Genomic DNA, 26,114 nt, shown 5'->3' on the forward strand with positions numbered 1-26,114 from the left:
CGGTACACATTTGAAGTTTACTGCCACATTGTGTGCACATTGGACAAATATTGTCCTCAGCATCATTAGCCCATGTTGCCTCGTGGCCATGCAGTGAGATCAGAGCAGAAACATCAGAGGAGTTGAAATCCATGTTTGCTAATCCAAAACGTGGCCCTTCACACAATGGCAGGACTTGTGTACAGCGCATACCATGGATGCCTGCAGGAGAGGTACCCTATCAGTCACTCCAGCTGTTTTGATGTGTGGCACAGAGGCCTCCCTGTCCCCCTACACAGGCCCGGTATGTGCAGCCTTTGAGATAGCCAACTGTGGGAAAGACCAGCGCCTCCTTGTTGCGCTGCTCCTCCTCAGTCGCTCCAGCCACAAAATGAGTATTGGCGTTTGTGATCTCTCCGATGCAGCATGAAAAGCATCGCCCCACGCTCTGCTTACTGTCGCACATAAAGCTGGTCACTGCACACCAACAGCTTCAGGGCCGTTGTATGTGTGTGTTGGTGGTCGTTGCTGTGAGGTTTAAAGGAATACTCCTCTGAAAACCAGTTGTGAAATTGTATCATTGTATTCACTGTTGATCCAGATGGTCATTGTTTTACCAGAAAATCACTACTTTCTGCAGAGCTTCGGAGCTACGAGATGGCATTAGCATTTAATGGAAGTGATGTATTTACTTCTGTGGTGAAGAATCTATGTTTGAAATACACTGAACATAAAGATGTGGATTTGAGTGGTGTGAGAAGTCTGGCGTTCTCTGCAAAGGGGGGGAAGGATCCTCTGCGAGGGTCAGGGATTCAGTATTTCATTCACAAAAGACCGATGTTTTGGTGGAATGAAGATGACAAAATGTGAACGCTCTCAGCTCTGACCCACAGAGATTACATGCAGTCACTCTTTATTCTCTCCATCTCAACCTCCCCAGCATTCTCTTTTTACTGTACGGTTTTTCTCTCATGCCCTATTTAGACAGCTGGGCTGTGGAGTAGATGAGTCAGTTTAAGTATGCTGGCTAATAGCACAAATCCAATGTCCTCTTGGGAGTCCCATCAACTGACTAATAGTTCAGCTGCACCCACTCATTTGTTCCCACCAAAGCGCTCATACAGCAGTCTGGCGCCTGGCCAGGAACATGTCAGACACAAACATGAATGTGTTGAAACATACATCAGTGCATGTATTTGCTCTAAAAAGCTGAATTAAGACAGGACAATAGAAGCTGCATGATTACATGTTCATAGTGAGACCGCTCACAGGACTGAGGGAAGGTTTAAACCAGTGTCGACTCTACAAATCAAAGGTTTTAGCGTAACACAATATCTGTTGTAAGATTTGATTTTGCATGGTCAGCAAGTAGGTAATCTAGACCACATTCTGCGGTACCTTGTGTTTATTTCTGCACAAAGCTGGCCAGCTAAGCTATAATCATTGTTAGTGAAAGGGATATCTTGATACTATTATTCCTGGTCATTGTTCCATTATGTCCTCCTCAGCATTCAACCTGACAGTGCATTTTTAAAGTACTTCATACAGGATTACCTCACAGGCTCAAGAACATAACCACAGTAGAAATGTTTTAATTTTGTGTAGTTAGTATCCACAAACGATGCCCTTATCTAAATATCTCTCCTCTTGCACATTTCTCTCTACTCCTAATTGGCAGACTTCTTGACCGCCTGAGGCAAAGGGGGAGAGGTTAAATTGGCAAAGCGTTTGAGGCCACGTTACCTCCACTGAGTCATGCCCCGAACAACTTCTAGGGTCTTACAGGCGTGCTAACAGCTGGTCCTTCAAATGGGATCGTGATGTGAAAATCGGTACATAGATCGATATAAATAAATGTAACACACTGAGGACTTTATTAGTCTCTTATATGCTCTTTTATCAAATGTAGTGGCTGTCATGCACTGTTTCCCAAAGCCTCTCCTACAGAGTAAACTGGGCAAGCTGTGGCACTTCTAATGGGGTATTCAATCTTTCAAGTTTTTGCAGGGAAGTCGGTGTCTGCCGGGTTTGTTAGTATTGTTTGTTCGGCTTTATGGCCAGATGTTTCTGGTTGTCCGTGGTTCCCATCAGTCCTATGGCGTTTGACAGCCAAAGCAGACCATGAGTCAGCGTGACCTGCTGCTTAACACGAACGCTGAACTCTCTCTCTCTCTCTCTCTCTCTCTCTCTCTCTCTCTCTCTCTCTCTCTCTCTCTCTCTCTCTCTCTCTCTCTCTCTCTCTCTCGGGACATCTCGCCATGTTCCTCTCTGTCCTCATTCATTCTGTTGACTAATAACATACTTGAATAACATACTGTATACTGTTATCATGGCGTTCCCAGGCTGTCCTATTACTGCACTTAAGTACAATAGTCAGGTAGTTGGCTGTCAATTTTATGTTAATTTGTACTTCTAGTCCACTACATTTCAGTGGTACTACAAAATCAAACGCGATCATTGCACACAAGGAGGCTTTCATGAATATTCTTCAATGGTAAATGTTCTGAATTAATGTAGTTGTTTTTCATTCACCCATTCACTCTCTCACATACACACACACACACACACACACACACACACACACACACACACACACACACACACACACACACACACACACACACACACACACACACACACACACCCGGAACAATTGGGGTTCAGTGTCATGCTCAAGGACACTTCGACACATGGTGATGTAATTTTCTCCAGTTAATGCATGTCAGCTCATGATTATTGTATTGTTGTATTGTAACGTGTTCGGCACACTCTTCGTCTTGTCTACGTACTTAGTATTTTCACTTATTAAACAATAAACATGAAGAATATTTACATGAGCCTCCTGGTGTAGGATGATGTCCTTTTTTATATAGCCCTGAGATAACCCTGATGACATCACTATGACATCATCCGGATTATTTTTTCTGACTTTGGAAAGCCCGCTCCAAAGCCACAGATTTTCACAGGCTAAATAGTACTCTTTGTGGCAAGTAGACTAAACTTGATTTGTAAAATTCATGGAGTGCCCCTTTAAGTGCAATTTGCTTGTAACAGAGTTTTTTTTACATTGTGGTGTTTTTTTTTTTTACTTAAGTAAAGGATCTGAAAACTTCTTCAACCACTTCCTGTCATTTCCAAACCCACATTAGATGCCTATTGTTCCAATGTAGCAGCTGCACATGTAGGAAACCGTCAGATAACATGCTTTAACTCTAAAAAAGTGGCGGTCAAAGCGTTTGTGTGGTCATGATGGACAAACAAAAAAAAAAGGCTGGCTGTGTTGACTGTTCATTAACAGTTTTGTGTGTTTCTGTGGTAGGTGGCTGCCAGAGCTGGAGTTTATGACATCCTCAACCAGCTGGGCTTCTCAGAGTTTGAAAACCCGAGGGACACGCCGCTGGCCAGACTGCGCTGCCGCTGGCAACAGCAAAACATGCAGTCACTTCCTTTCCGAGGGGAGTTCATCTGAGAGAGGATCACTGTGAACGCACCTAAACAGTACTGTGTTTTTCAGATTAAAAGACATTTACGTTACCATTATTACGCCTTCTATATTTACCCCTGTATAATGCATATTTTCACTTCATCTATTGTTTGTGCTATTGCTTTTTTTTTTCAACACACTAGCGATGTTAACATTTGTTTTAGGTGTTTCAGTGTTGAATCTTAGCAGAATGTTGCTCCTATATTAGAAGTTGATATTTGTGCCTTTTTGTATGAATGGTAGAACATAGAATTTCAACGTACTAATATTTATGTTCATGTTGCATTTTTCAAATTAAGGTTTCTTTACGAGTTCTCACTTTTGAAGATGAGACAGCCTTTTAAAACTTCTGTTGGAACAAGCTGAGTTAAATACTGTTATGGAGGACAAAAGCAAATTCCACTGTGTTGTCAGCTAACAATTTTGGTTGTGTGTCCCAACTGTTTGCTGTTGGGTGACCTGATATTTAGCTTGAGCCCTGTCCTTTTCTTCTTAGCTCACAGCTGCCATCAGTGGCTGTGCATTTGTTCAACTTGAGGTTTTCCATCCCCTTGTACATATGAAAGTTGTTATTTAAATGTGTCTTTGACTTTCCTAAAGCCGATCAGAGTGGATGTTGTTGAGAGGAGATTTGGTCTGAGTTTTTTTTCTTTTCTTTTGTACAGTATAACACCAGTAATGTGTCAATCTGTTTCTTTTAACATTTATTTACACATGTCATGAAACAGGTACTAACAGTACAGCATGTCAGGATTTTTTGTGTTGGTTTGATTTGACCTTAAAGCTGTAAATGTGTCTTTGTATTTGCGTGTGTAAACATTGGAGCAATGTTACTTGTTAAGTTGCAAACGTATACTTTTTGTCTAATGTATGAATGAAATGCTAACATCACTTCCTTAACGTGATGTGAAAACCCAGAAATATATGTATATATTTTTATATATATATATATATATATATATATATATATATATATATATATTTCACATTCTTCTTCCTTGTCAAAACGTGGCTCCTACATTTTCCACAATGCAACTCGACCGCCAACAGTTTGGCCGGAGATTTGTCTGCGTAATGCTAGTAGTAGTGCAAGTGACATTACTTGACAACTGCAGCTCATGTTGGTGGCATCACCTGGAATGAGACTAAAGCTAGTTAAATTGCATTGTCAGCCAATCAGGGCAACACTTGGACCATTGTTTTTGTTCATCCAATGCCAATTATTGTTTGGCATGCCTACAGTACATTTCGTAAATACCTTTTCCTGTAGGGTATTTATTTAATTTCTAACACCTTTTTTTGTTTGATTATTTTGTTATTCTTTAATTTGCTAACATTTGTTTAGTTGTAACTTGTAGCTCAGAGTGTGCTTTAAAAACATGAATCCTGCCTTAAAACCAGAAAAATAAGCCAGAAAATAAATCCCTTCCTGCAGATGCCTCTTATTACCATGTTTTTTTTCTTTTCGGTCAATGTGTCAAAACGATAATGGAATGGACATTGAAATACCCTTTCTTTTTCTTTTTCTTTTTTTTTTTTTTTTGAGAGAATATTACAAACTCATCTTTGTATGAGTTGATAACACAAAGTACATGTGAAGGTTATAAAAACACCTAACTTCTTAGCTATGCTCTAAAGTTGATGTTTCTTCTTTTTTTTTCCACACAGGCACTCTTAGAGGAAATTAATTACCTTTTATTCGCTGTGTGCCATTTTCTTTTTTGGGGAAATAAATAATTTAAATAGATTAAATGGCCTGTGTCTGCTTTTGGTATAATTATATTGTTGGCTTTTCTAAGGAGAAAAATGGAAATGCGGCAGGATTTTCTTACCATGGATATTTTGCACACAACTCTGTTATGTGAAGTTTCCGACTCAGCGACGGAGCCAAATAATTGTCTCTTCCCTCCTTGGCTTCCTGTCTTTTTCCTCCTTATCTCAGCATCATCTTTTGCTCTAGATACGCACCGCTAAGAACCCGCTCGTATATCCGGACGGCCACTTTTTCTTATGTTGGTGCCAACCTCGAAGCGCGGAGCAGGTTATGAGCATCGAGCAGCACACATTTACACAAAACAGATGATTCATTGTTAGGCTGAAATCTTAACATATCCCATATACAGTAATAAAGAGCTTAGGCAGATCAAAAGACTAATCTGAGATGTCTTTTGATGTGGACAGGTAAGGTCTTAATTAAAAAAAGAAAATACGTTCACCCTCACAAGAATGGAGGCCTGTGTGGGGATTAAAAGCCACCGGCCGGCACATCAGTGAAGCTCACTTGGCTTTGCTGGCCTGCTTTGAAAGGCTGATATCCCAGATCACTTCCCGTCTTGTAAGTGCATAGCAGGCTTATCTTTGTGGTGTGATAAAATCCTAACAACTTCCGTACTCCCAGACTATCCTGGATTATTGTAAATGGAAACCATGGACCAGATTGAAACACGCCTTTTATAGTTTGTTACACTTGTTTCCTTTCCACATCAACTCAGTTTATGGACTATTTTATCCCTCTGTGTTAGGGGTCTGGCAGTGTCTGGGAGATATAAATGCACAGCAACACAAACACACACTTCTGTATAGCACAGTGTCTGTTTCTCTTAACTCTACCAACAGAGACAAATTGGACATGATGACCATGCTTGGATGATATAGAGGCCCCTCACCTTTGAAATCCTTTCCAGGCTCATTGAGATACTCCCCAATGTGAAACTCAAGCTAGCGGTTCTGAAGGATCCCGAGATTACGGCGGACAAAGAGCGGCATTGAGAAGTGAGCAGCGAGAGGGGATGTAATGAACTTCATGTGAAAAGCTTCCCTCTGCAGTCAAGAGAGCTGCTCAGGAGAGCAGGCATGGTGCCGGGGCAAGGAGTGCATGTGTGCGCCGCCGTCCTCTTTGATTGTTCTTGTGTGGATAAAGGCAGCATTAAAAACACCTCAGAGACTCAAGTGTGCTTGCTGGGATTTGATCAATATTAGCAAGATGGTGAAAATCTTTGAAGGGATGTTCTTAAACCTGCATTGGCAGATACACCTCTAGGCCTTCATTTACTGTGGGCAATAATGCACAATCCCTGATAGGCCAGGTATTACACACCCCACTGAGCAAGGTAATGAAAAGTCTCAACTGGCAGGATAAAAAAAAAAAATACTGATTGAATTAATAAAGAAACTCTTAAATGCTCTTTTTTTTCCTCCTCCATTCGATCTTTTAGAATATAGAGTTTTGCTGTGTAGAGACCCTGGTTCCAAGTGTGGTTTATCTTGTTGTGTGAACTGGATTTAAGCTACATAACAAGATAAAGTACTAAAGTGGAGCCACGGATGATTATAGTATCATACAATTAGAAATGCTTCCAATAAGGCTGCACATCAATATAAATGTGTTATTTAAATAACAGGACATTATGATTAGAGAACTTAACTCTGCATGTGAATAGGGATTTGTGTCAAAATATACATTGGGACGGACAATCACGCTGATGCTGGCTGATGGAGACTATTATTTATAGAGATAACTTAAATCCGAATTAATATTAAGCTTTGTACAAAGATGGGTCATGCAAGAGTGAGTCAGACCATAACTGTAGATTTGGGGACTTGACTGCTCTGAGACTCAACTTATTTAAGAACTGACTTCCAAACCAGTTGACTTGAGACTTGAAAGTAAAAATGACTCAAGTTTGAAAGTGATTGAGTCCTGAAAATGACTTGCATGGAAAGGACTTGTGGCCGGTTTCATAAGGGGACTTTGATTATGTCTTAGATCTAACCAACAGTCAGACTTCAGTGATACCCAAATTAACCTGTTTCACAACGCTGTCTAGTATCTTAAATAGGAGAAACTTGCAATGAAAACATGGCAGCTCTGTTCATTCTGGCAGAACATGTTAAAAAATTTTGAGGACAGGAAAAAGTACAATACAAAAAAACTTCCAGTAACATAAAATCTCTGTTCAGATGTGTAGCAGAGCTGAGATGCTTCCTAATGTAGAGTTATCAGCGCTTATGCTAACTCATCAGTCAAGCTCTGGATAGTTTCCGACAATGTCATCACAGCTGGATATTACCAAGTGGTTACGATCCAGTCTCTAAACCCTCTCTCCCTTCTCATTGCTCGCTCTATAACATTGTTAGCAAACAATAAATTATGAGCCATGTTATTTTGTGTCGCTGGTCAGCAGGTGTCACTGATTGTTACCATGGAAATATTGCTTTTAGTTCTGAGTTAGCTTTGGGTCAGGTAGCTGACCTTTTACGCTTAAAATAAATTTGTGTTCATTTTTGTGAAACTGTCTTACTTGCATTTGGCTAATAAGGTTCTTGGTCTCAGCTATGTGAACAACACTGTTAATGACAATGAAATGTGCAAATGAAGTGTCACCATTTAGACCTCAAAGACTTGACTTAGACTTGCTCCCCAAAACAACTAGCTGAGTCAGATTGATGACCAGTCATGTCTATTCATGTCAATGTCAGTAAAGCACGTTTAAAAACAAATGGGTTGACCAAAGTGCTTTACAAGTTTAATCATGCAGCACAAAAATAATCTAAATTAATTTGTGATCAGGATGTATCAAGTTATCGCAGATTAGGTCAAAGACGCCACAGCTGCAAGAACTTGGTAGCCATTATAAGAATACAGTCACGTAAATGTGTGTATTATGCCCTGAATCACACGTGTTTCAGTGTACCAAATTTGGTGATAATTGGCTAAAATGTGTTTGAGGAGTGAGGAAATTACTGACACACTGAACCAAGGAATCCGGGGAAAAGATCAACTACATACATCTCGTGGATCAAAATTAGGTAAAGTGTTATTTTTTATACCTAATTATAAGTGACCACATGGTGGTGATACTGTTATGGATCTACACCAAAACCTAAATTCATTGTTCATGGCCGCAGTAAATAACTAGTTAGTTACTAGGGGTGGGGAAAAAATTGATACAGCATAGTATCGCGATATTTTTCGTGGCAATACTGTATCGATACACAGATGCCAAGTATCAATCTTTTATGATATATGTGTTGGTCAGTTTGTCTGCTTGACAATCACATTTTGCACCAATAAAATTGAAGTGAGATGAACGAACAGAGAAATGTATCTTTTTAGATAAAACTAAAGACTTGACAACAAAATTGTCTTTTCGGGACATCATTTGAAATTGGGAAACATCTGAAGTTGGAAAAAAGGTAATACATTGCAATATATTGCAGAATATTGCAATATGTTTAAAATCGCAATAATATCGTATCGTGACATAAGTATCGGGATGATATCGTATCGTGAGGCCTCTGGTGATTCCCACCCCTATTAGTTACATGGATGTATAAATTGGTTAGACTACTACTAAGTAGACCTTGTGGTGCGATTCTTGCTGTTTTCCAAGATCAAGCATCTCAAGTCTGAAAACTATACCAACATCTACAAGACAGGGCCACAAGGTAAAAATATGGCTTACCTTAGATTTTATTGTATTTAAGTTTCAGAATATTTCACTCATTTTCTACTCTTTTTACAAACACACGCGTGGTCAAAACTTGAAGAAATGTTTGTGTCCAACTAAATAATATGTCAACAACAGCAATATGCATTTAATTTGAGCTAACGATATGATGCTAACGTAACTTAAACTCATTGACATGCTAACGCCATTAGCGTCATAACGTTTTTATGTTTGTTGTTGCAGAAAACCGGTAACCGCTAAGGTAAGTGAATAACTAATATTACTTTGTATTCACATACGGATGTTCTTTAGGGACTCAAAGAGAAATAAACAAGAGGAATTAGCTCTCTTGGTGCATAGCAAAAATACGGTAGGTAATGAATGAATGAAGGTTTATTCGGAACTTGCTGTACTTATATTATGTTTTATGTTTATAAACATAAAACATAATATAAGTACAGCAAGTTCATTACAAACAAGGGTGGTAACCGAAAAGGTGTAGGCTGAAGCCATAGCTTATTACGCCTACCCTATTTACAAAACAACATCTACCCATCAGAAGTTAAACATAAACAATATACATGCATAAACATATGCATTCATACACATATATATATATATATATATATATATATATATATATATATATATATATATATATATATACATACAAAAGGGACAAAAGGTACAAACAGTCTCTCCCTCAAAGGGGCAGTAGGACATTAAATATCCAATAATGTTGGTCTTTTGAGGCCATTTTGCCTGGTTGGTAATCCAAGAGTTAAAGTATAGTTTAATAGCTTAAACATTAGCGTTGTCACATTACAAGCCTTTATTTTTCATCAGTGATTCGTTAGTTTTGGAAGGTGCAGGAAATAAATGTCCTATGGCGTCAGATCAGAAAATGCTTGTGTGTCATACTAAAGCACATGAACAAAGCCAGTATTGTGTCATTTAATTTGGAGGACTTCTTAGACAAGACTTAAGTGTATTGTCCTAAAGTGGGACTTTTTTTGCATTTCTGTGACATATTCCGATGTGAAGCCAATACATTAAATCCACATCCAATAGAGAGCCGAAGTCACGCCCCTTCCGGAGGACCTCATGGGACCTTAACTCGGAAAAAATATGGGGAGAAGCTAATTATTTTTTGATCCCGTTTGAATTAAGCCATGGATTACAAATATGATGTTCATCAATTTAAAAGATAATTTTTCAACCGAAGAAAGTCTCAGTTAGCCGTAGGTTTGTCATATGACCACTTAGCTTTGTGTGAAACCGCTCAGTGAACTACATCTCCCGTCTCACACAACCTACCTCACCTAGCTTGATGCTCGGCTTGCTCGCTAGCTAGCTAGCTTAGCTCTGTTAAACAACACATGTAATGTTATCTTAACTGCTGGGTTTTATCCAGTCAAGTGTTTTCAGCAGATAAGCAAAAGAACAACGAGATCCTCTTCTCATTAGAGTAACGTTACATCCCCGGTACGATACACGCAGACATCGTAGCTTCAGTGAGACGTCATCCATGAAGTGTGTAGTCTTTCTAATTACGTATTTTCACAGTCTTATACTTCAACAGTTTAACAACAAACGTTGAAAAATAATGTTTTAAATTGCCGAACATCATATTTGTAATCCATGGCTCAATTCAAATGGGATGAAAAAATAATTATTATCCCTCCATTGACTCTCGTTCATATTTTTCCGAATTAAGGTCCCATGACCGGAAATAGAAGGGCGAGACTTCGGCTCTCTATACCATTTTAAAAACCCCAGAATGTGCCCTAATCAAATCAAAAGACAAAATGCAGATAACACATTCACAAAAGAAATAATAGACATAGTGGTCTTAGCTAGGCACTCTCCATTGGCTTGCGAGCTGGAAAAACCAAACTCTGGTCAGGCCAATCACATCGTGTATAGAGTCGGTGGGCGGGCTTATGGCTGCTGCTGCTGGGAACAGCGATCTTCTGGAAGACTTGGAGTTAAAGGACAATTCCGATGCAAAACGAACCTAGGGGTTATTAACTGATGTGTACCTACTCTGTCCCTCTCTGGGACATGTTTTCATGCTAATCAAATGAGTTTGGAGCTTTGACGAGGCTACCGCGGACCGCTTGTTAGCTTACAATGCTAGTTATATGGGGCATAGGGACACTCAAATTAAGTCGTTATCTAATACCACTAAAAAGGCTCAAAATATCACCACACGTTAACGTTAGCATATTTAGGGTCGTGACTAGTCGAAAAACGAGCGCCGTGAAAATTCCCATACTGTCTATGGAGATTCCACGTTGCACGGCGTTCGACTAGTCATGACTGGTTTCCAAGATGGCTCCCGCAAGTAAACATGAACGTGACTGTCTTTATAATCTATCTATCTTTTTAATAAACTATCTGTAAACTTACAATGTTGTCAATGCTTCGGTTCACATTTAGGGACCCTAAATATGCTAACGTTAACGTGTGGGTAATTTTCGAGCCTTTTTAGTGGTATTAGATAACGACTTAATTTGAGTGTCCCTATGCCTCATTCGATTAGCATGAAAACATGTCCCAGAGAGCGACAGAGTAGGTACACATCAGTTAATAACCCCTAGGTTATTAGGAATTGTCCTAAGCTTTTCTTTGAGAAAAGAACAAAGAACGGCACTGAAGTCATTCTTAAAAAAGGAAGATGTGTTTGGAGTTTTGCCAACCGGATATACGGCAAAAGTTTATTTCATCAACTAGCTCCGCGACCTTCTTCGTTGCTCTGCCTGGTTGTAGCGCTATCCTATTATGTGCAGAGGGAATTTGAAAGACAACCGTTTATCCCGCCCCTCGGATTGAGCCCTGTCAATGGTGAGTTCCCAGACCCAACATCTTGATGTGGGTCGGGCTTGTTCTTAGCACAAGTTGTCTGAAAAAAATCTGCAGCTTCCTAATGTGGGACAGTTGAAAAGTCTATGATTAAAGGACAAAATCACCTTGAGGCATGTAGAATAGTAAAAAAATTTAAGTTAGTTAGAAATAGATGATTGATGATAATGGATTGATGAAGCATGATATTTGAGTATGAAAACATGGTGTCCACTTGAGTTATCTTGGTGAAAGTGGCCATTGCTTTTTTTATCTTGCGCTGGAGAGTAGATTTAGGGACATTTTAGCCCTGGCCAACAGTTTCTATGACTCCTTCATCCTGTCCTACCTCCACTGATTTAGTTTCTTTCTCTTATCCTTTCCGTGATTCTTCCTCTCACTCTGTGTCGGCAATCTCTCCCTGTCTTTGTCCCCTTTGCCATTGTGATCTTAAAGACATTTTATTGAATTAATCATTAATTAAACAGATGCATAAAATAAAGTGGAATAGCTTCATTGGTTTTCCACTGAGTTGTTAAATTCAGAGCAATTTTTTTCATTTTAAGACACTTACTTCCTTCACACACACACACACACACACACACACACACACACACACACACACACACACACACACACACACACACACCTGCGTGCACACACACACACACACACACACACATCCACAAAAGATTCCAATGACCTTAAACATATGTAGTAACAGCATTCACACAACACAAAAAAACCCTGTAAATAACCATTTTTGTCCCCCAAACCATGCCCCACCACACATTTTTGACTGACTTTACCACTGTCCCACATTAGGTTAATCATACTGTCCCACTTTTTGAAACCACATTTCCTAAAGTGGGACACCAGGAAATTTTTGAAAAATATAAAACATATAATCTATACATACAATTTTCCCTTTATTAGAAAGAGAATGGATATGAAAGGAGGAGAGAGATGGGGGATGACACGCAGCAAAGGGCAGCAGGTCGGATTCGAACCCCGCAGGACTCAGCCAACATGGGGCAAAAGCTCTTACTGGGTGAGCTAGAGGCAGCCCCATAAATTTTACTATTTTTTGATGGGAAAGCATTGCATAAGCACACAGGCCAAGACATTTTTTTTGTTAAAAAATAATTTATACTCCTTAATATCAAGTTTGTCAAAACTCTATGTCATTGGCCTTTGGGTGATCTTCACACAAGTTGCTTCCTGTTTGAGGATTGCTGCCCCCTCATATATGACTGGACATTTGAGAGGTCATGTGATTTTGATTACATGACACCACAGCTTTGGCTAACCAATAGTTTCACTGGCATGCATGTGTTTATGGAGGACCTAGAAACACTAGACCTTTAGTGTGCCACATTTCAATCAGGAGAGACTTCATTGCAGATATGTCCGCTTGTGTTTATTGTACATATGCATAATGAAATGTACAGAGTCTTTGGAGATCAGTCTCCATCATTGTAAAATAATTTTTAAAGGGGTAGAGAAACATGACATATCCCCCACCCCCTCCCCCCCGATGGAGTCTAGACACTAGTGGTGGCGGTGAAGGAGCCCGAAGACCAGACCGAAGGAGTCGACGGAGCAGTCTGCTGGAGGAAGACCCAGGGTGCCGCGGGTGAAGATGACTGGAGGTGGAATGGGAGGAGGAGGGTTGCACACTTTGCCTGAAATGACTGCTGACAGCAGCAGGGACAGAAACAGATTTAAAGCAGGGATGTAATGCTGTGATTGGCTCGTGAAATTCATGGCCGATTCTGATTGGTTTAACTGAAAAGTGAACGCCTCTAAACAGCAGATCTGTTTTAAGAAGAGAGAGCGGTGATTGAAGTTATTTGAAGTCTTCCTGAAAGAATTTACGCTGAACTCCATTAGGCAGTGTCCCACTTTAGGGCAATTCACCCCCTACTTACTTACTTACTTACTATCGGCAAGAAAAATGTCAAACTATTCCTTTAACTTTCCACCAAATTTACTTAAACTGTGGAGTATTTTTTGAGATATGAAAAAACATATTTGATGGAGGTAATGAAGGTAGAACCTTTGACACAAATATTATGACACATATTGGAGTACTGTTGCAGCTGCGCTAAAATAAAGACTCCCACACTCATTACACACTAATCAAATTTTCTTAAGGAAGGTCAAGTGAAATTCATCAAGTCCCAAATCCACAAGGGGCAGAGGACCAACAACTTCTTCAAGTCGCTGGTTTGTAACTTGGCAATTGCAGACGCTCCTCTCTTCCCTCAAGCTGCCGGGCAGACTAGCAGCTGCTTTGCATCTCCTTGCATCTCAAGAGATGAAAAGTCACATACTTTCTCAGCACGCTGGCATGGCTAGACCACATTACAGCACACACTGAGGCAGCTCCACCCTCAAAAAATGGACTAACTACTGTTCAGCAGATTACTATGTGTCTGTTTGATTCTGGCTTTAAGTACATTTAAAATTCATCCATGCAGAAATGTAGAGTTAGAAGTGTCTCTGTGAAGTATGAGAGGGAAAAGAAAGCATACTATTATATTTTCAAGTGTTTATAGTTCAATAAATCCAATTTCTGGAGAGGACTGCCTGTCTTAATGGATATCTTGCAGCTTATTGTTAAAATACTCAACAGTTGGCTTTTATTTGAGATAAGAGAGTGTATTACATTTTGCTCTTACACTCCTGTTGTGAAGGACAGAGTGTTCTAATGCGAACACTGTAGTAGAAAATTGTTCTGGTGTGTGGACTTAACCACTGACTGAGTGGAGCTATTCATTTTAGAAGGGGAAAACAAGGCTTCTAATTGAATACTATGCTATATTGTGGAATGTTAAACTGGCCTTTAGACACAAACGAAACAGAAACAACAAAAAAACACTCCAAACAGTATGGATGGAAAGAGCATAAAACTTCTTACAAGGCAGTTAATGGTTTCCATCTCTTAATGCTGTGGTTAGTTTCCATCACTTATTAATGCACAACTCTGGATCACCATACGATCCTCTCATTGCCGCCCTGAGGGGATGACTGCATAAAAATCCCACACCTGCTCTACATTGACCATCCTGGGAGATTTTAATTAACCACAGAGTGGGAGTATAGGAGCTGCATGGGGGAGGACGCGTAGACCAACAGAGCCCAGACACAGTCGAGGAACTGCAGAGGGAAAATAATGTCTAGTCTAGACACCTTTTTTCCTCCCCAAAAAAAAGTACCTGAAAGTCAAAAACTAATTTCAACCCAACCCCCTTCTCCTCCTCTGAGAAGGATTCCAGAGTTGTTGGTTCAGTATCTGCATGGTCATGTCTGACGAAGTCTGGGCTCCAGCAGGGTAAGCCGGGCCAAATAAAAAAAAGGTCCTGGTTGCTTGAGTAGTCATCCAAAGTTTTAACAGGATCATTCCACTGATGAAATCTACTGTAGAGTTTTCACACCTTGTAAGCCTTCTAATGATGGTGTTGGATTTGTTCCGTTTCTGCAAAATGGAACATATGATCACAGTGACATCTGCAGGATTAGCCCAGATTATGAAAACCTGAGATACAAACTGCATGAATTCATTAAATCGGATCATGCAAGAAGTGCTTTGTTGATACTAGAATTGTGTTCAGTAGACATGGAACATGAGTAGTGCACATTAAATCAGATTTTATGATAATATGGCACTTCACCTTACCTCGAAATGCACTTTATTTGGCTCTAAATAGATTGGTGCACATTATTTTCTAGTCTACTCTAAAACAATACGTCCATTGACACAGTTTTGGGTCGGTGTTAAGTGTTTCTGCTGTCCACACTGGCTCTGAAGAGACAGGAAACACCTTTTCAATGTAAGAGATAAGCAAAGTTCCAGTCTTTTTAGTGTGAAATTCTCTCTTGTTTCCACACAGAGTTTATTGTTGAGCTGCAATAGACGAAGAGAAGTTTGTACTAAAAAAGTCTGTAACTTTGGAAGAATTATCTACCTCCAAATGCGGAAGCCTCTAATTAGCTTTGGTTGAATTGTATAATGCACAACGACAACACAGGAACAATTACAGCCACCAAAAACTGTTTCAATGCACATATGGGCATATGACATAGACTTGAGAAAAATGTAAACCTATTCTTTATTCTTTTACTGTCACCCAGGATGGTAGAAGTGTCTCTTCTTTCTTTTTTTGTACTATATTTGAAACGTTTATTTTAATGTTGGTAAAATTCGTATATTTTTGTATTTTATATTTCTTCGATGTTTTTTGACTGCTCTTTGTTGTCATGGTTGCATTTATGTGATCTAGAATATGTGCTTGTCGAGATAATAATTATGAAGTTGATTGCTCTCCAAACAAGTCAAAGTCCTGTTTTCTTCAAGCACGTGCATTGGAAAGTTTTGACCTCTCTCCCTGATTTATTTCCATGTCACTGCTATGTGTTTGTGGACTTATGTAAACATATAGCCCATGAGTTATTACCATGCATCTGGCAGACATTTCAAGAACATTTTAGGACAGAATTTTAGCTGTGGAAGTGGACATGATGATATAACGTCTCCAGTTTCTTTTCTTTTTTTGAGTTGAAAAAAGAAAAAATCGCTTGGCTAAATATGTGGTTGTCTAGTGGAGAGAAGGCGCTCCCACTGTTGGCTGGTAGTGGCTTCAAGTTGAGCAGTTGAGAGTCCCGCAGCCGAACCATTGGTGCGTAATGGTGCACGACTGGACGGCAGATGTTTCACCACCGGGACACTCTGTCTCTGCACACTTTATCTGAACTCTTCCGACTTTTTTTTCTCAGCGTAGGCGTGCGTTAACTTGCTGTCCTAAGTTATATGTGGAAGGCAAGGGACGAAGAAGAAAAAAAAATTGGGCTACCTCTTCAAACCGTCCCGGTTTTTACCGGAGAGTTGTCGTCATCAGCACCCCAGATATCCCCCCCCCCTTAGCTCCCTAAATGGATGGGGCAGTCTTGGTCTATGCAGTTCAGCACAGGCCAAATGATTGGAAACAACTTGTGAATATCCGTGAGTTTGGCGTCTAGAGGGAAACGCTCAGAAATGCACGGCTGCTTCGCTGGAGCTCAACTCTGAGGACTTTTCTCCTGCATTTGTGCTTTTTTTTTTTTCAGGAGGAAGGACTCCGCTCAAAGTTTACAACAGAAAGGAAAACTCAGCGCTGAAGTGGCAGCTCTCACACTATAGCCCTCGCTATGGATTGTATGTATTTATTATTGTGCTTTTCACTCAGTCAAGTATTTTTGGATCATGTTTTTGCTGCAGAAACACATGGTGAGTTATCCACTTAGGCTACTTTCTTTTTTTGTATTGTGTTTAGAAATGTGCTATAAAGTCTAAACGTTGAGGAATAATCAAATAAAATGATGGCCTATTTTTATTGATACGTCCACATAATACAGCCTTACTTTTCTGGATGAAGTCAGTACAGTGTGTAAATGCTTAATTTCATTTTATGTCCACATGATTTTTACTTATAATACCCCAGTTTAATAAAGAGGACATTCGTTCTGAGCTACCTATATATGCGTTAGGCTATATAAAAAATATGTATGAAACAAAGTTTTGTTCTGTCCTCTATGATTCTACATGTCTTTTTAATCATTCAGTTAACTTTGATTTATAGTCTTTTTTCCCATAACAACTTGCCATAGGTCTGTAAATGTGATTCTCACTACACTATCTGTCCCATCAGAAAAACTCTCTGGAAAGTTAAGTGAATATGGTCTTATCGTGCCATTCAGCACAGACTCCCGTGGCCGGTACATTTCTCACGTGGTCTCTGCTGGAAGTGGAAGTAAAGGTGCTGCTGATGCTGATGCCGCCTCAGCCTCTGGCAGCAACCGAAGAAGGGTGGCCCGCGGTGCCCCAGAGATGCCCCCAGTCACCCCTGCCTCAGCGCAGCACTTGTTTTTCAATGTCACTGTGTTTGGGAAAGAACTGCACCTCCGCCTTAGGGCCAACAGGAGGCTGGTGGCCCCGGGGGCTTTTGTGGAATGGCAGGAAGACTTTTTGGAAAAGGCCAAGGAGCGTATCCACAGGGACTGTGTTTTCACTGGAGATGTGAGCGACATGCCGGAGGCCTCTGTGGCTATCAGCAATTGTGACGGACTGGTAAGTCAATGCATACTTGAAATATTAGTCTGATAGAGAGGGATGTAGCTGGCAGAAAAGATGCTTTCCCTTTTTGGGCACAGTGTCAGACAGAATGTGGAGTGTTGGTTTGTATTTATTCATCTTTAGAAAGTCCTTCACAATGGACACTTCACATATTTTCTGACCTAAGCTTGCATATGCATTGTGCATTAAAGCAATAGTCCATTTTAAATCTACTATATCTTTAAAGTATCAGACACGCGCCTCTATGTAGGCTTAGAGGTGGCTCTAAGTTTGTAGTTTGGTCCTTTGCTGAGAGACTTCTTAAACAACTTCTACAGCATAATATCTGTGATGTCAATCTGTATGCTCAGTATATTCTGAATACTATTATTCTCTCACTCTATTTATTTTTGCCAATATCTTCCTTAATACACCAGCAGGTAGATGTGGCAGTTTGAGCTTCCAGATCCTGCTCTTCCATTGGTCAGGAGTTGCCAATGATGAGGCTAGAATCGAGCTAGTCTGACTTATTAAGGAGCAGGAGACAAGCGCTCAAACAACTGGCAAGCATGACAGGTTGTGCATGAGAATAGAAACATAAGCAGTTGGGTTGTATTGACTATGAATCTTTTATCGAATCTGAATCCTTTCATATTTCTGTCTCTAACCAACTATCTTTGGCTTATGCATGACATGTAGCTAGATAAAGGAAAGGTTCAATTTTGTTACTTAAATCTGCATCAATTCATTTTTGCCCACTTGGGGGCAGTGCAACAAGCTGTCGACTAAACATTGACATTACTTTATATGGTGTACGTGTATATTCACTTTCTTTTCAGCTCTGTCTTTGATCTCCACTAACCCCTTAGAAAAATAGCTGGCTCTTTAGCAGCTGAGTGCCAACTCTGTTCAACAGCTGGTCACTAAAGTTGGCACCCTTTGGTTGGAGCTTTGTGCCTGAAAACAGCTGCAGCTACATCTGACAATGACGCTGATGAGAGCAGCAAGCTAAAACCATAACGTTGAGGGCTGTAAAACCAAAACAATGAGCTGAAAGTTGCTAAAGCGCTTTGTAAACCTGAAGGAAACGGCGGTCTCTGTTCTGTGGGTTCATTACCATGAGGGATCCCTTTAGGGGGACTGTGGCTCAGGCGGTTTGACCCGGCACCTCCTGTTTGCATGTTGAAGTGTCTCTGAGCAAGACACTGAACTCCAAGTTGCTCCTGATTGGGCAGGTCATCACATTGCATGGCAGCTCCATCACCATTGATCTGTGAATGTGTGTGTGTGAATAGTAGTGAAAATGTAAAGCGCTTTGTCGGTAAGGTGTGCAGTCCATTTACCATTTTAGTAATTTCATGCTTTAAAAGCTATGTATTTAGCCTGAGGTAAAATTCTTTTTAAAAAATAGGCCATAATCCCAGCAGACTTCTTCTTTCTGAGCGTTGTGTCTCCTCCATTACCACCAATCTAAATTTGTCATTTGCCATCACGGCCATGAAAACGGCTGCTGCTGTGATAGAGCAGAGCAATTGGGAGGGGAGCCGAGACGCTATTTGATGGTTTTCAGTCGAGCAAATTAAAGTGACATTCGAATTGGCAGGTTGACTGAAGCGAGGTCTCTCCGTGGCGTCATCTCTCTGTATTGTTCGGACAGAAATTAATGGAATGGGAGTTAAGATAACCTTCTGAGCCAGGAGCTTTTGAAACTCTCCACATGAGACAGAAACACACACACACACACACACACACACACACACACACACACACACACACACACACACACACACACACACACACACACACACACACACACACACACACTTTCAATCATGCAGTCCACTGGATAAAACACAAACAAACATCTATAAGTCCCTTTAAAAGTGGTACCAAGCATGTCTGTTGGAATACTTGTTCTACATGTTGACTGTAATCTTTAAAAGCTGACTGTGTATTACTTAGAGGTTATTTTAATTAATTTAAATTTATTTTATGAAAGTTATCATTTTTAAATTTTACTTATTTGATTGAAATCAATTGTTAGCAGCTAGAATTGTCACAAGCCCACATTTTCATCTCTTTGCTTCTCAATGCGTTTTTCAAGACAGTTGAGCTTTTGACGTTGCATCAGCACACCACAAACAAACAATGGACGCCTCTTGTATTGTTTGTCATCATCACTGCATGTTCTCGCTCTCATTGCTTCTCTTTATTACAGTAACACTAAACCGCGCTGAAGCTGAGAAAACTAGGTAAAATGGATTTAACAGTTATTTTTTCTTTAACAGTGAGTGGTGTGTGGGTGTGTGTGTTGGTGGGGGGAGGGAAGGGAGGGTGGTCATGCTGTGTTCTCTAATCACAAAGTAATTTCCTGAAAGGCGACTATGTGTATCCTTCAAGAGAAGAAGTGACGCAATGCTGCACAATGCTGTATTCAAACCTAAGTGCACGAAAGATTGCAGTCTGTTTCACAGTGCTATGTGATTTATATCAAGGCCTAATAAACGCAATAATGGTTAAGAAGTTTTGAGCTCAGTAGAGAAGCCAAGGAGTTACGATCGAAGTCCTACAGAAAGCAAATTTCAAGCACCAGTCTTTTGTTAGCTTCTGTTCTGCTAGCGTTTGTGTTAGCTTCTCTACAAACCTTTACTGTAGATAGATACTTATAGAAGACCCAAGCCTGAGATAATTTTCGATGCATTTGTAGATGAGATAACGTATGTTCTTCCTTCTGAAGCACACGTAATCTGATATTTCTGGATATTTGCTTCCTCTTATGGCGCTCAGTGTGTTGTCTCTCCTATTTTAGAAAATGTTAAGTTTGACAGGGTCGTGTCATATTCATTTCTGTGAAAGATCTGTTCCAAATCACAGAAAGTGTATTTTTTTTTTGACAGTTTTCATAACTTTTGCACCTTCAGTAGAAATATATTTTCCAGGTAATATTACCGATATTGAGGTCTGTGTATTACGCAGTTTGTGGGACAATATGTCTGGAAAGATGCTGCTGTTGGAATTTTTGAAATGCCACCTCACCTCTGCGGTGTCAGCAGAAGAACTAGGCAAGAAAATCAGCTTGGCTAGAGGTCACTCATTACACATTGGAAAAGATGTTTCTTTTGTGATTTGGATGTAGTCAGACTCTTAGGAATAGCGTCCATGCGTTTCGTTGCATCAAAGCCAACATAAACATAGACCTGTCTGTGCATGCATGGGTGTTTGGGCATTTGAAGTTGAACAGACAGTTTGCAGGCAATTTATTTAGTCTGAAGTATCTCCTTGAGGATGAAGGACATGGAGGAGATGTCTGATGAAAGGAACAAGTTTGGAAGACGAAGAACGTGAAGCATGCGCTGAGGTCACCGCATGCGGGCCATATCTCTTTGATACATTGCTCTGTATATCTTTACGTACCACCAGCAAACCATCTTCAAAAGTATGTTTTATGTGTTACTGTTTTGAAGCAGACATACAGGATATCGCAGTTGCATAGATATTCTTTTATTGCTATAGCATGTGCATTCCTGGAAACAAAGTGCTTAGACTTGCCAGCAGTCATCACAGCGTCTAATCTTGCATTTCTTAAATTATTTAATTTCTTCAATCCGCTGAATTCCCATGATAAGGTTTGCTATCAGTTTCTCCTCTGCAGTAAAGCCGCTCACACAGAGATGACTCTTAATAGCGAGGCATGACATCACCAGTAACAGATTACATTAACTTGGTCTCCTGCCATGTGCCCCGGGGTGCAAAATTTATAGCATTCCAAGCTCATGACAGATAAGTAATTCATAGAGTAAAGCTGCAAATTAATCTGATATCTGCTGGACATATTTGGCCTCACAGCATTGCCAGACTGTCAGCTGAGGTTGCAAAGAAAGTAAATTACTTTAAAACAAGACCTGCACTTTCAGTTTCATTTTAATACAGAGTATATTTGATTGACTAACATGCCAGCGTCAGCGATATCTTCCCCTCTGACTGTAATGCCTGCTAGATCGCAACAGCTGTGTGCTCCAGACGAGCATGAACTTTTGCTGTGGAGCGATGAGTGATGGCCATGATAATACCGGTGCTGCTCATCTGTTGGGTATTAGCACAGATGATGGGCTGATTGAATTACATGTGTGATGGAAACACGAGTGCCGGATAACCGCAGTCGGAAGAGCGCTATTTCTGTGTCCATCAGTTAAAAAAAGAGAGAGCCACCTAGCAACAGTCAGCAGGCTTACTTTTTTGGGGTGGTGGGCAGTTTTCCATCCGGTGGAGATGGAAAATGCTTGCATAAATTGTTCTATTCATGTGTGTTTGCAGGAATTCTGCACAGGGCTGGTCCCAGTCCAGTATTCCAGTATCCTCCGGTATTCCAGTACTCTGCTGGCACCGTAGTAAAGGCACTAAATTAAGAGCTCCATCAGTGGAAGCCCAACATCCCAGCCAATAATGTGATTTATTTCAGTCAAAACCTTATTTGTTACAGTATGTCTGTCTAAGCGTGTGTCTGTGTGTGTGGCTCATTCATACACACACTGTGATACAGGACATGCATACCTGCAAGCAAGCACGCATGCACACAAACAAACAAACAAACAAACACACACACACACACACACACACACACACACACACAAATCACTACTATATTTACTTCTACCACTCCTCCTAATAATGACAACAATACTAATACTTATATTGATAGTAGTATGAATCCTTTAAAGCAGAACATCCATAAGGCTCTCACAGCACAGCAGCATCCTAGTCTTCCACTTCAATTAAGTGCTCCAGTTAATTGAATAATTATTATAATTCATCTCCTCTTTGATATTAGTTTTAAGCAGATAAGTGCCGGTAATTTTATGCCCAATTTTCTCTCTATAATCCTTGTTGTGATCACCACCTATGCTTGCCCTTTGTGGCTCTGCACAGTGAGATGTAAAAGCTGATAAAAAGGAATCAAGTAGTAATCCCCTACTCCCACAAGCTGTCTCAACAGTTATTTCAAACTTGCGACTCTGCTAGAGTCCAGCACCACTCAGCCATGATTTACTTCCCGGCTTATTGATCCTCCTGGTTTTACAACAAAAGCTTTTATCCAGCATCTCCAGCTTGTCCTTTGCTGCCGGTATCTTTAGGATAATCAATATAGGTCAGATTGGTTATGGATTTTGTACGCCGAATTCAGAAAGTACACTGTGTAACCGCTATAAAATTTGTGTGCATACCTTGATCTCAGTGGTTGTCAGTGGATTACCTCTTTACTCTCTCCCTCTCTGTGTATCGCTTGTAGATCAACAAAGCGTGCCTGGAACCGAAATTACATGTTTCTCAACAGTCTGCCACAAATTGCAGGTTAAGCCCCTAGGCCTAGAATGCCGCGTGGACTTTGATTTCCTTGCACGTTGCAGCTCAAGCATGGCCTGTGGCACTTGTTCCATTTCTATATTGTGTGTCGTTATTGTACCTTAAGGGATATATCCATTGGATTCCAACAGTTTAAAGCTAGCAGTATGTTGTGGCAGTGTCTGTCTATGATAGCGTAACTTGTTATTTGTTCAATTGATTTTAAATGTTTTTAATGTGTTTACTTTACTGTGTCCTCTCATCTGAAACCAAAGTTACACCATTGTCTGTAAGCATATTCATGCACAACATATTTGTTTAAAATAGACAAATATCCTGCAGCAAAGTGATTTCCCCAGCTCTTGCCTCATTTGTTTCTCGCCCTGGTGTGCATGCTGCACTGAGCAGGTGACAGACTCCAACTGCAAGTTTGCACAGCAGAAAGAAGTCTCTCTGAAATTACATACAGTAAATATCCAGCTTCAAAGTTGCTCTAACGGATGTGTGGAATTTAGTGCACTGGTGAGCTTAAGGGTTAGCTATATTTGCCTTTTTTTTGCGTGGTCAGTGACACCCGCTGGATGCCTCACTGTCTGGGCTTCAGAGTGTTTTTTACTGAATTGTGTCCTCCACTGACCACAGCAGGTCTCATAATTATCCCAGGTGTATGAACTCTCATATCCATTGGAGCACCTGATTACCTCTGCATCACTTCACCTCTCTATGCCTAGAAAAGCTAATCTCTCTGTATTTTAGCATCACAGTATGAAATCTTAACAGCAAACAAACAAACCAAAACAAACCTCACAATTTGATTTGTCCGATGATGAGTTATGATCGGTGCACTGAATTCCAAAAATCTATTTCACTCAGTTCAGTGTGATGAGAAGATTTTTGTTATTTATGACTCGAGGCGCCAGTGAGGCCCAGACTCAAGGGTAGGGTTGGGTATCGTTTGGTTTTTTTTCGGTTCCGGTGCTAAATCAATACTTTTAAAACGGTTCCGGTGCCTAAACGGTGCCTGAATCGGTACTTTTCAATAAAGTAAAAAAAAATAAGAAAAGAAATAAGGGTAGTAAACAACAGTCAGTGACTTGTTTATTGCTAAGGACATGGTCAAAATTAAAGATTTAATAATAATGTAATAACTATAACAATAACAATAAGTTATTTCACCAGTAAATTGCTGTTGAACCCCAGATGGGAAAAGGGTATTTTACAATTACTTTGAATGCACCACGAGGCTACCTTTTTTAAGTGGATGCACCGTCTGTGTTGTTTAATTCCGACAACGGCAGCTGCAAGTGAACGCACCGTCTGTGTTGTTTAATTCCGACAACTGCAGCTGCAAGTGAACGCACCGTCTGTGTTGTTTCATTCCGACCATATAAACATACTGTATATCTATGAATTGCGACAACGGCAGCTGCTGCCGCAGAGCAGACTGTTACATCCCGCTGTTGAAGTCCTCCACAGTGAAATACAGTCACACTTTACACTGTTACGAGAATTAGGCACTGTTGAAAAATTATTTATTCTTTATTAAATTCTTAAACTATTTACTTTAAACTTTATTCTCAAATTTACTTAACTAATAATTCAACACTAACTTAATACTTACTATTAATTTATTTTCTCACTATCTATTACTACTCAATACTTTATTCATCTTTAACTAATTTACTTAATAATTGACTTTATTCCAATTCTTTAATACTTTAACTTAAATTACTTTACTTTACTACTTAAATTGACTTATCTTATTACTTTATTACTTCTTTCTATAATTATTAAATCTAGTAAAATTTGAACTCAAATACATTTTTCACCAGTGGCCCTAATCCTCTTTCGTAGTTTAACGTTAGCTGTCAACATTTTACCGGTGTTTAATCCAGCTGCTAGCTAAAGGTAGGCTAACGTTACATGCTGTCAGGTGTAGTGTAAAGTCAAGCACCGAAATGAGGCACCGAAATTTTCGTTCTTATTCGGTCTCGTTACTACCGTTTACGTCGGCACCGGTTCCCTATTGGCACCGAGTTTCGGTACCCAACCCTACTCAAGGGTGTAATATCCTCTGTGGACGAAGCAACATGTCCGCCCCTCACTTTCAAATTAAAGTGTAAATGACTTGATGATTGTGCTACAGAAAACAGTCAGTGGATCACCAAAGTTAATACAATTCATCCTGAGGGAAACATAAATGTGAGAACCAAGTCCATGGAAATCCATCCAACAGTTATTTCAGTCTGGACCAAAGTGGTGGACAAACTGATCGAGCCTTGAGCCACGCTGTTAGCATGGCTACAAATATAGATATGCTCATGCGCATCGCTTTTACCTGCTTTGGTGATGTTTAGCATGCCCTGTGTTTTACCTCTCAGGCTACATACAGGCTGCCCAAACTGTTTGATTGGTGGATTGTGTATGCAACCTGACAGGAAGATATGCAGACACTGTGCTAGTTTTGGGGAAAATAATTTAATTTAATGTTTTGATTTACAGGTGACAGTGTGTAGTTTTAATATTCACCTACATATATGTTGTTATTTTTTTTTTATTGAATCAATTGATTTAATTTTGTCAAACCAACAGCCCCAAACTCAAAGATATTCAATCTACAATTATATGAAACAGAGAAAAGCAGCAAATTTGAGAGGCTGGAAATGTTTAATTAGATTAAATGCAATTTTCAGTGGGGAGAAGCCATCAATAATACATGGATTAACTGGAAATCCAGTAGCTTTGTGTCCCTTTCCCACTTCTGACAGCAAACCTACACCCTTACCGAGCCCAGACTTCACCATGCAGTGTACATATGTTTACATTTGGTTCCTCTGTAGGCCCTTCCAGATGCTGCTGTGCTCTCACCTCACAGACCCGGCTTCTTTTTCCACCCACTGCTGAAATAAGAGACCACAGAGGA

At 40.1% G+C, this 26,114-nt stretch overlaps 2 protein-coding genes across 8 annotated transcripts in view; both read left to right on the top strand.

Moving 5' to 3' along the window:
• pald1a (phosphatase domain containing paladin 1a) overlaps nucleotides 1-3,632 on the top strand; it is a 47,190-nt gene extending 43,558 nt beyond the window's left edge. For 4 of the 5 annotated variants that reach the window (XM_039787486.1, XM_039787487.1, XM_039787488.1 and 1 more), the window contains one exon: nucleotides 3,299-3,448. In XM_039787486.1, coding sequence (XP_039643420.1) covers nucleotides 3,299-3,448 — 150 coding nt within the window. Of the gene's footprint in view, nucleotides 1-3,298 lie in introns of all 5 variants that reach the window. The other variant, XM_039787483.1, reaches the window with a different exon arrangement.
• Nucleotides 3,633-16,399: 12,767 nt separating this feature from the next.
• LOC120551485 (A disintegrin and metalloproteinase with thrombospondin motifs 14) overlaps nucleotides 16,400-26,114 on the top strand; it is a 48,888-nt gene continuing 39,173 nt past the window's right edge. For all 3 annotated transcript variants that reach the window (XR_005637885.1, XM_039788950.1, XM_039788951.1), the window contains exons 1-2: nucleotides 16,400-17,026; nucleotides 17,448-17,866. Coding sequence is in view for 2 of the 3 variants with exons in the window: in XM_039788950.1 (XP_039644884.1) it covers nucleotides 16,948-17,026; nucleotides 17,448-17,866 (498 nt within the window). In the remaining variant the exon portion in view is untranslated. The remainder of the gene's footprint in view (nucleotides 17,027-17,447; nucleotides 17,867-26,114) is intronic.

The sequence above is a fragment of the Perca fluviatilis genome, chromosome 21 (assembly GCF_010015445.1).
Source record: "Perca fluviatilis chromosome 21, GENO_Pfluv_1.0, whole genome shotgun sequence".
Classification (NCBI taxonomy): Eukaryota; Metazoa; Chordata; class Actinopteri; order Perciformes; family Percidae; genus Perca; species Perca fluviatilis.